We start from the raw sequence: 12,124 nt of genomic DNA on the forward strand, positions 1-12,124 counted from the left end.
TCAGGAAAAATAGCGTATTCTTTCGAATTTATCACATCAGTTATACAATAAATAATAATTTTTTCAAATTTGTGGCTATGTTTTTTTATATTATATGTCATCCGTGAGGCCAAGTCTTTGGGTTTTAACATATAATAGGTAATACTATCAACATCATCTATGTTTTGTTCTTCTTGTAAACATTTTTTATTAAAAAGGAATGCATAATATGTTGCCATTTTTTAGTATAACAAAAAAGGTACCCAATTTACAAATTTAATATAAATTTATTTTCCTGGTAATTTAAAAGATATTTATATATATATAAGCCTTTTATTTTTAAACGGCTTTACATAAAATTGGTATTACGTCTAATAGTTTTTCATAAGATATAATTCAAAATGAGTTGTAAAATAAGCAAATTGCGGCAATTTTTTGAAAATGGTGATAATAAAAATAGGTTCCTCCAAGAATGGAATAGGCCAGCAGCACCATTATCAACTCCCAATACAAATAAATTGTGTTTTCAGCAGATGGATATTGATTATTATATTGGTTATTCGGTAAGAAAAAAGGAATGTGGTGGTTATAATATGCAGCAGCAGCAGCAGCAGCAGGTACCCATAATAAGATTATTTGGATTAAATGATATAGGGAATACTATTTGTTGTAATGTATTTGGATTTTTTCCTTATATATATGTTTCTGTGAATTTATTAGATTCACAAAAACAAGTTTCATATTCAGACCAAATAAAAGGGGCTCTGAATCGAAAAATCTACTTGAATGAAACAAAAGATCAAATTAAATTAAAGGAATACGTATTAAGTGTAGATAGGGTGTGTAAACAAAGTATATATGGATATCAAGAAAAAAAATCATCGTCATCATTGTGTTTTTTTAAAGTTACTGTGGCTTTACCAAAATTAATATCTATAGCTAAGATTATTCTTGAAAATGGGTTAGTGATAGATAAACATTCCACTCACTTTCGGGTTTACGAATCAAATGTTGATTTTACACTTAGATTTATGACAGATGCTCAGATGCCTGGTTGTTGTTGGATCGAGTTACCTATTGGTGAGTGGGAAATAAAAAATAATGAGACAAATTTTAAAAATACTACTTGTCAATTAGAGGTTAACGTTTTTGAGTGGGAAAAAATAATTATTTATGAACCCGAAGGAGAATGGGGGTCTATTGCCCCACTCAGAATATTATCTTTTGATATTGAGTGTGGGGGAAGACGGGGAATATTTCCAGAACCCGAAATAGATCCGGTCATACAAATTGGAAATGTTGTTACGCGGCACGGAGAGACTGAGCCATTCATAAGTGTTGTTTTTACTTTGAATAGTTGTGCTCCCATTGTGGGCTCTAAAATTTTTTCATTTCAGGAAGAAAAAGAAATGTTAGAAAATTGGTCAAAATTCCTATTGTTTATTGACCCCGATATCATTACTGGATATAATATTAATAATTTTGATTTACCATATTTACTTAACCGCGCCAAGCATTTAAACTTGCCAGTATTTGCTCATTTAGGAAGGGTAAAAGGAATAAAATCTACAATATTAGATACCATAACCCAAAACAAACAAACAGGAAAAAGAAATAACAAAATCATTAACATAGATGGACGGTGTTTAATGGACCTTTTAACAATAATACTAAAAGAACACAAACTTCGGTCATATACTTTAAATTCTGTATCTTATCATTTTCTTAACGAACAAAAAGAAGATGTTCATCATTCTATAATTTCTGAATTACAAAATGGTAATGATCAAACTAGAAAAAGACTGGCTGAATATTGTTTAAAAGATTCTATTCTTCCTTTAAAATTATTGAATAAATTGATGTGTGTAGTCAATTATATAGAAATGGCACGCGTAACGGGTATTCCTTTATCATATGTTATAAATAGAGGACAACAGATTAAAATTTTTTCACAAATACTAAGAAAAGCCAAAGAACAGAATTTAGTATTACCGGTGTTTGATAAAAAGGAGAGTTTTGAATATGAAGGAGCTACAGTTATTGAACCAAAAAGAGGATATTATAACGTTCCAATCGTTACTTTAGACTTTGTATCATTATATCCATCGATAATGATAGCACATAATCTGTGTTATACAACCTTTATTGATAAAAGATATATTAATCAAATGGCTCTGAAAACTGACGATTATATCATTACACCTTCTAATAATTATTTTGTAAAATGTCATAAGCGCAAGGGATTAATTCCAGAAATTTTAGAATCCTTTTTAATTGCTCGTAAGAAGGCGAAAATTGCATTAAAAAACGAAGAAGATCCATGGAAAAAGAAAGTCTTTGATGGTAGACAACTGGCATATAAAATATTGGCTAATTCTGTTTATGGTTTTACGGGCGCACAAATTGGTAAATTGCCGTGTTTAGATATATCCCAAAGTGTTACGGCGTTTGGAAGAACGATGATTTCTCTTACCAAAAACAAGATTGAAGAAAAATATAACATTGCTATAGTTATATATGGTGATACCGATTCTGTTATGATTAATTTTGGAGTTGAAACTTTAGAAGAGGACATAAATTTGGGCAAGGAGGCGGCAAATCATGTGACTCAGTCTTTTATTAAGCCAATCAATCTTGATTTTGAAAAAATATATTTCCTTTACTTGCTTATTAATAAAAAAAGATATGCTGGTCTTTATTATACAAATGCTAATACTTATGATAAAATAGATTGCAAGGGGCTAGAAACAATTCGTAGAGACAATTGCCCACTCGTGGCTAAGGTCATAAATACTTGTCTGAAAAAAATCTTAATTGATAGAAACCCAATAGAAGCCCTTAATTTTGTCAAACAAACCATATCAAAATTACTTTGTAATGAGATTGACATCTCTCAATTAGTTATTACAAAGGAGTTAACAAAAAAAGCAGAAGAATATAAAGGAAAGCAAATTCACAATGAGCTAGCCATCAAATTAAGAAAAAGAGATGCCGGTAGTGCTCCAAAACTTGGCGATAGAATTCCATACGTTATTATATGTGGATTTAAAAAAAGTCCTATTTATGAAAGGGCTGAAGATCCAATATATGTATTAGAAAATAATATTCCATTAGATTATGATTATTATTTAAAACATCAATTAAGTAAGCCACTTATTAGAATATTTGAACCTATTCTCGGTGATAAAACCGAATCTTATATATTAATAGGAGAGCATACACAAAAAAAGAGTTTACCAATAAGTAGAGTAGGACCATTAGGTAAATTTTTTCAAATACATCCAACTTGTATAAATTGTAAAATTCCTTTATTAAAAAGAAAAATAGTACCCGATGATGTAGAATATAACGCTTTATGTAATAATTGTAAAGTACACGAAACAGATTTGTATACACACCACATTGAAAAATTAGCTACACTCGAAAAAAAATTCAATCAATTTTGGACTGAATGTCAAAGGTGTCAAGGATCATTAATTAAAGAAATTATATGCAGTAATCGTGACTGTCCTATTTTTTATATGCGTAAAAAGACAGAAATAGATTTTTTTGGTCAAAAAAAAATTATCGATCGTTTTGGCTTGCCACAATAGGTTATAAATATTATTATTATTTCCCAAAAATATTTCATATAAATGGTAATGCTCTTGGTATTATATATATAGTCATATTACTACACACCCAGAAGAAATAATTATAATGGAGGAAAATATTCTAAAAGTCAGCTTTAAGTTAATTTCAGACAATGCTAAATGTCCTACTAAAGGATCAACGGGGGCGGCTTGTTATGACTTATATAGTGCTCAAAATGAAAATATTCCTGTCGGTCAACGAATTGCCATTGATACTGGCATATGTATGAAATTTCCTTCCAAAATACACGGAGAGATTAAATCTAGGTCTGGCATAGCTCTGAATAATTATGAAGATGTTGTTGCGGGAATGATAGATTCGGATTATAATGGACCTATAAAAGTGGTCTTGCATAATTCTCATCCAAATAATTCTTTTGAAATAAATATTGGGGATAGAATTGCCCAAATAAAATTTTTTTCGGGAATTGATATCTGTTTAGTTGAAAACATCAAAAATGAAAAATGGGAAATAGAATCTTGTAGGGGCAATAAAGGATTTGGATCTTCTGGTAAATAAATAAAAAAAATAATGTCTTTCTGGAAGTTTTATATTTTATATAATCAATCAATTAAGTATATAAGTAATAATGAATAAAAGTATTACACTGAATCCTTTAACTTTTTTTATATACATATACCATTAAAATAGAATTAGTTATCAATGAGTATCATGAAAAGATTAGGCAAAATAAAAACAAAAACACTGGAAAATAAATTAAGAGATTATCTAGAAGGTGAATTGCTGAATTAAAATCTTATTGATGTTGATAAATTATCAATTACCCCAAAAGATTTTGCCCATATTTTTGCAAATGAGTGTAAAAATATTAATGAAAATTCACACCTTCCCTCCATTATTCAATCATGCATTCATAGAATAATAGAAAACAATATTAAAGAATCAGTTTACATAAAAAGAGTAATGGATATCACAAATGAAAACAAAAATGAAGATGAAGAGTCAAAAAAAATTAATGATATTCTTACAGAGAAAGATTATTATAAAAATCAAGCTTACGGTAATGATATTAATAATTGGTTAAAATTATCCGAATATGAGTACCGGTTATTAAACGAAAAATTTAGTAAAGAAGGAAATGAATTACTATCAAATCAAAATTATATACAAATGATTTTACCCAAATGGGGGGATAATAATAAAATACAGAGAAAATTTTGTACAAAAATATGTTGTTTGGATTAAGTTTTAATAACTTTTATTTTATTATGAGGTGCTTCCCCCCCCCCCACCCCTTAGTCTTAAGACGAGATGAATGGTGCTTTCTTTTTGAATGTTGTAATCAGAAAGTGTCCGATTGTCTTCTAATTGTTTGCCTGCAAATATAAGGCGTTGTTGGTCTGTTGGAATGCCTTCTTTATCTTGAATTTTATACTTTATATTTTCTATAGTATCAGACTAGTTTGCGTCTATTGTTATAGTTTTGCCTGTTAAGGTTTTTATAAAAACCTGCATGATGAGAATTGTATTAACCACAAGAAGTATACGTAATTAATAATCAAGACAAGAAGGCTACTTTTATCTTATATTTTTTAAGTAAAATAAAAAACTAGATATATGAAATATTATAAAATTGTTTTATTCTTTATAATTATTATGCTTATCATAACGTGGATTATTTTAATATCAAACTTTAAAAGTCTTTTTAATATATATGAAAAAACCAAAAAAATATTAGAGAGAAATGATAAATTAATCATGCACCCCCCTCCATTTTTTCCTCTCGTAATATCAGAATAACAATAATAAAGCAAATGCTTTTATTCGGTATCTTATAAATAATAAACATTTATTTCAATGTCTGTAAATTGAAAAATATCACTAAGAATGTTTTTAACGCATGACCATTTTAAACCATCTATTCCACACCCAATACGGGGCATCGCTATTTTAGATATATTATTTTTAAATGCATGATTTTTCATGGACAACAAAGAACTAGACAAGTTCTCATATATAGGTTTTTCCCAGTACTTTTCTTTGGTTACTAAATAGTAAATGAATCGTTCATTTTCATCTAAAATGGCTACATTACCCACACTACAATTTTGATTTTTAAGTTTTTGAACATTATCGAATTTTTCCTTAAAAGCTAAAGCAATTCCACCCCCATGTAAAAATCCCGGGAAACGCAATGCGCCAATGATACATTTTTTGGACACGTAAACAAATCTCCGTGGATTTCTTTTATTTCATACATTATGTAAGTGTTATCAACAATAATATTATTGATATTAATAGAAATTATTAGTTTATATATATATATATATATATATATATATATATATATATATATATATATATATATATCACTATAATAAATATATACATATATATATACAGTATATATTTTCTATAATTGTTACCAACATAAAATTATTTCTCAAGTAGTTGTGTTTAAGTAATTTGGCTATAAATAAGAAAAAGAGTGTAGTAATTATAAACACCTATGTTTGTTTGTTAAATTAATACCGTTATATATTATTTTGCGGGGTTTTAATAATGTATAGGGGTGTTAGTTGATTAATTACTTAATCTTCTACTTTGTAAGTTAGAAAAATCGAAGGAACGTATACAATTTGATTTTTATCCATCATTTCTGTTTTATAGTCGGGCGGTAAGGCGATAATAGAATTATCGGGATACTCTTCTTGCTTATAACCCCTTAACTGTAATTTTACAATTTCTCCTGGTTTTGATAAAATAGTAGCCCCGTAATATTGACGATAAACTGCTCCCAATGGATTTAAAAAGACTTTTCCCGTCCAGGGTGTGTTGTTATTATGAAATGTATAAACTATAGGACACCCGAGTACTGCATTATTCAAAAAACGATTATTAGTTGTTTCATACCAGTGTTTAGTTTCATATCCTCTTCCCGTTGCTAATGTAAGGGCAGATATTGGATGGGTTAACTCTTTTTGAGTATATTGATTAACTAAAAATTTCTTATGAACGACCGGCCATTTTTTATATGGGTGATGCATATGACGAATTGGAAATTCTCTTGATGGTTTGATAACTCTATTTAACCAATCATGATTGTTCGCCTTTTTCAAAGAATGTTGTTTTACTAAAATTTCTTTTTTGTTGGGAAAAATAATATTAAATGGACTTTCTAATTCTTTATAAGAATGTACTTGTATGGGCTTAAAATTATTATTCAGTGTATAATATGCAATATCTGTTGTATGAAATGAAGTTGTGTTATTTTTTCCAATTTTAATGCACACATTTGACACTTCTTCTTCGTCTTTTTCTTCCTTTTTTGGGCTCTTGTGGTTTTCTAATATCCCTTCAACAAAACCATTATGAAAATCACAAACACAACCGTAACCTGGTACATATTTATTGTTTGGGCTGTTATATAAATGAGGATTTAATGCATCATATTTGCACGGATCTTTGAAATAATTTTCCTTTTTTGTTACTACAATTTCATTTTCTTCTACCTCACTATTAATTTCTTTGCACAAAGGAAATGTTGCGTTAACAACGGGTACTTGAGTTTCCGGAGAAATACAATGAGTACAGATGCCATCAATAAAAGGATTAAAGGATGATATATTTTCATTAAGAATATTAGTTCTATGTGCAACTTTAATACATTTATTTTCCTTAATAATTTTTTGTTGAGGTTCATCGCACATTTCTCCTCCAAAATATTCTGGAGCATAACAAAAACAAGACCAGTTATTACTAGTTTTTATATCAAATAATAATTTCCCAAAACCACAGTAACCGAATCCACCAAATTTATTATGATAAGGTATTTCTTTACTATTGGGTAATAAATATTTTTGATTAATTTTAGGAAATAATAATAAACTATGAGATGTTTTATCATATATAGGAAATTTTATATCTAAACATACTTCATTATTATTAAGAAAAAATGATGATGATGATGATTTTTTTGAAATATTTTCTTTTTCGGAACAAGTGAAAAAAGGAGGATTAATTTCTTTTTCATTCTCGTGTTCGTGTTCATTTTCTATATCCCAAAAAGGCATTTTGTTTGTTGTTGCGGTGTATGGTAATACATTATATATTTTCACTCCCTTATCTTCTTTTTGTAATATTTGTTGACTATTGTTTTTATCTAAATAAAGCAGTGATATCTGATTTTTATTAGCAAAATTTGAAAATATGATATGAAGAATGATAATAATTACCAAGAGTATAATCAAATGTATTATTATTGTCGTTGTTTTTGTTCTCGTTTTATGGTTAATTATCATTTTTTCATAAAGAAAGAATAAGATATATGATAGTGAAATAAACAACCAGTTTAAATATCATCAACAATTTGAAATATTTTCTATGTGTTTTATTTATATAATTTTCACAAAAAAGTATAATAACCAATCAACCTACTTTTTTTCCATACCGCTATTATGTCACATCATAAAAATTTGCTAGAATTTAAAAGGCTCGTTTCATATGATGGCATAATTGTAATAAATAAAGATACAATAATCAAAATTAAGGAAAAAGATTTATTGACAGTAGATCTTCAATATGATGAAAAAAATAATATATTTTTGGATGCCGACAATAATGTATATAGATTATCTAAAAGATTGGTGAATGATATGAATAAAATAAAGGTGTAATTGTCTATGAATAAAAATGCTTTAAAAATATTTTGCGTCGTTTTTGACCAACAAACCAATTAACGTAGTTTAGCCTAATTAGAGAAAAGGTTGTAGTTGGTTAGTTAAAAATATATAAATTGGTGGTCTTTTATTTTTTAAACTAGCTAATAGCCATATAAACAAAACAAAAAGTATAACAGTAAAAGCTAATGTCGGCGGGTATAATGTGTACACAAAAATAGTGTCTCGCTGTACCCACAACGAGAAACAAGTAAAAAAAGGGGGAAAAGATATCGTTACACTGCGTACATTTATTTGCTCGTTCTTTTGAAATACAGGAAGAAAAAAGGAGCTGCGATAGTGGTAAGTAATTGATATCTATATCTATATATATATGTAACCCTTTGCAGGTAAAATTAACAACCAATTAATTAATTTTGTGACAAAAATAATTATCATTTTTTTATGATATATAAATATTATATGTGCGATTGTTTTTTTTTTCTACTTTATTAATATAATCCATATTCTTTATTTTTTTGTTTATTTGTGAGGAGGATATTTCTAAATGAAGTTACCAAGTCGCCTTCATTTATTGAATAAATAACTTCATAAATTATTAGATTATTCTCGTTATATTTCTTACATTTATGTGGAATATTTATTGTGCATGAAAAAATATTCTGGTATTTCACTTTTATTTTTACGACATGAAATATATTCTTCCATATTTAATAATGCTCTATGCAATTTTGTTTTTTGTGTTTGCGGTTATTTTTTTCTGGTAAAAGCAATTAGAATCAACTAATACAATATCTTGTGCCAATTTATAAACTGCATTATCGTCTATTAGATGCGATACATGCGAGGGTAGAGAATGAGTAAAATTGAATATGAAATCAAACGATTCGTGTTTCTTTCTCAATTCGTTTATTATTTGTACAAATTTTTCGGGAGCATCAATAAGATAATTATTAGAATCTAAACTTATACTAGGATCAGGGCAGTTTTTTAATATCTCGATCATATCTGAAGTGGTTAGTTTTATAAATATCTTCAGTTTTTGACAATTAATTAAATCATTCTTAAAAAACCAAATATTCTTATTTCTGCATAGCGTAATAAGTTCACCTAAAGCTGATATGGGATTACTTAAATCAATACCTTGTTGTGAAATAGACATATTAAATTTGTTGTATAAATCACACATTGGATTTTCTACAAACCAAAAAAAAATTTTTTCATAATATTTATTCGTACTTTCATTGGGACATACAAGTCCAAGAAGGACTTCCTGGGGTGAAACGGCCCCAAAAACCGTGGGCAAATTAATTATCGATGAATTTCAATATTTATGGGGCTTCATTTCTATTAATCCTATTCAAATGAAATAATGGTCAAGCTCGTCATTTGGAAATACGGCCTCTTCGCGTAGTATATATTTTCTTTTTATATTTTGTAGATGATTCAAATTTTTGTTCAACCCGTGAATTTTATAATCTTCCCAAATGGGAAAAATTATTATATTTTTTATATCTAAACAATTAAATAATAATATTTATATATATATTACATACAACCAACCATTTAAAAATCTAAATACATTGACTGACATTTTCCTTTTTTTCTATGATTCTATAATTTTATCTAAACAAATTCCAAAAGAGACCGAACGTGAAAAATGTTTAAATATTCTCGGCCGTAAACAATTCATTATTAGAAATACTACCAAACGACCGCGATAATAAATTTAGTACTACATATAGCATTATAGTGGTTGTTTGTAAATTTTATATATGCTGTATTGGAATACTTATCAACTTTTATGTATATTTTATATAGACGTTTATAATTTATTTTTATACACTTAGTCATTTTTTTTTGGTAATAATTAAAAAGATGATAGCCACGAGCGTTTTATTTGTTGTTTAAATATAAAACAAACGTTTTTTGTGAATTCCATTACTAAAAATTCATGCGTTTATTTTTTCTGTTGATGATGATGGTGTTGGAAAAATGGTTCCCGTCTTTCCACTAATATCTTTTCTTCCATTTTCATTCTATACCTATGATAATATTCAGCGTCTATTTCAAGATCGTCTTTCGTATAACCACCTTCTTCATTTTTCGTTCCGTCGCTATTATATCCTTCGTCTGAAGTTTCACTTGCGAATCCCTCGTCCTCGCTGTTTATGTTATCTAAATCCATCCCTAGAACAAATGGTTAGCTTTGGTGAATACTTTCCCCTTTTATACTTGGATTCAATTCCAACAACATTAGCTCATTATAATTTTCGTTTCATAGAAATAGAAAGATATTTATTTATTCATGTCAATGTCATCGTATTTTTTTTAAATCATATATTTCATAACAATTTAAAATAAAGTGTTATAAAAGTTTTGTTTATAAACACCTTTTTGCGAGGAATGCTATGGAGAGTATATAACTGCATATGTTACTACTATTACGTGGCAAACATAATTATCATCAATTTTTTATATATATAAATATATTATGTGCGATTGATTTTTTTTGTCTTTTAGTATAACTCACATTCTTTATTTTTTTTATTTAAATGTGAGGAAGATATTTCTAACTACTCTATGCAATTTTGTTTTTTGCGTTTACAATTATTATTTTGTCTGATAATAGCTATTAGGGTCGACTAATACCATATCTTGTGCCAATTTATAGACTGTATTATTGTCTATTAGATATGATGGCAGGTAACGAATAAGAGGGAATGAATATGAAATAAAAGGATTCGTATTTCTTTCTCAATTCGTTTATTTTTATATATACTGGATTGGATTTGTTTATCATTTATTTTCATACACTCCGCAAATTTTTCATGATAATAACTGAAAATATATAATTCATGATGATATTGGAATAATGGTTCCCCTTCCCTCTCTCTCCTCCCCCCACTCCCCATCAATACATTTATTTTTCTTCTTCTAACATCTAACCCCATCTTCTTCATTTCTCATTTCATCGCTATTATATCCTTCGTCTGAAGTTTCACTTGCAAATCCCTCGTCATTATCGAGAAAATATTTATTTACATCAATATTATCATATTTCTTTAAAAAATCACAAAGTTCACAAGAAAAAGTTCTAAATAGTGCATTATAAAAAAACGTTTCAAAATTCTCGGTTATAAACATTTTATCGGGAATGTTATAAGGGGGACCAATTTTATCTACAAACTCAATATACAAGGGCATATGTTGCTGCTTTTTATCAACTCTTAAACATGTTCTACATGGATAATATTGATTTTGATTAACGACAACCTCTATATATCCATACAACCGGTCTATTTCTCCTGGTAATATTTCAAAATGTTCGTATGATAAAAAATTTTGTTGTTTATTGGGTAGTATTTCTTTTTTATATGACATTTGATTTGTACACTGAAAAAGTATTTTTTGATGAACGTGATATTCTTCTGCGATGTCTTTTCTTTCGTAAATTTGTTTAAAATTTGGATGAGTAAAGATATTGTTTGGATAATAATCATTAAATATCTCTTGGTCATAGCACCCTAACAACATGCTCATAATTATCTTCCGATTAATATTTTCTAAAAAATTGATCTATCTTTATTTTTATAATTATTAATTAATTTTTATTTTCTTATTGTTTTTCAGTCCATATATTCCAAGCGTCCCTTCTTATAAATTTAATAAAATTAATAAAAAAGATATAAAATAGATATAGGAAAACTAATTAAAACTCAATAATTATATATAGAAATAATTTAATAAAATTATTATTAATATACAAATAAATTTACTGGACAAACACTTATACAAAACACAACTACACTAATACAGTGTGGTAATAACGAAATAACAACGGTTGTTAAAGTAATTTACGAAAATAATAT

At 27.6% G+C, this 12,124-nt stretch overlaps 1 protein-coding gene across 1 annotated transcript; it reads left to right on the top strand.

Annotated features, from left to right (window-relative positions):
- The first annotated feature begins 380 nt into the window (after positions 1-380).
- LOC137659787 (DNA polymerase delta catalytic subunit-like) lies at positions 381-3,572 on the top strand. The gene has a single exon (XM_068394587.1). The coding sequence runs from the start codon at positions 381-383 to the stop codon at positions 3,570-3,572; it is 3,192 nt and encodes a 1,063-aa protein (XP_068250688.1).
- The last annotated feature ends 8,552 nt before the right edge of the window (positions 3,573-12,124 follow it).

The sequence above is a fragment of the Palaemon carinicauda genome, chromosome 20 (genome assembly GCF_036898095.1).
Source record: "Palaemon carinicauda isolate YSFRI2023 chromosome 20, ASM3689809v2, whole genome shotgun sequence".
In the NCBI taxonomy this organism is placed as follows: Eukaryota; Metazoa; Arthropoda; class Malacostraca; order Decapoda; family Palaemonidae; genus Palaemon; species Palaemon carinicauda.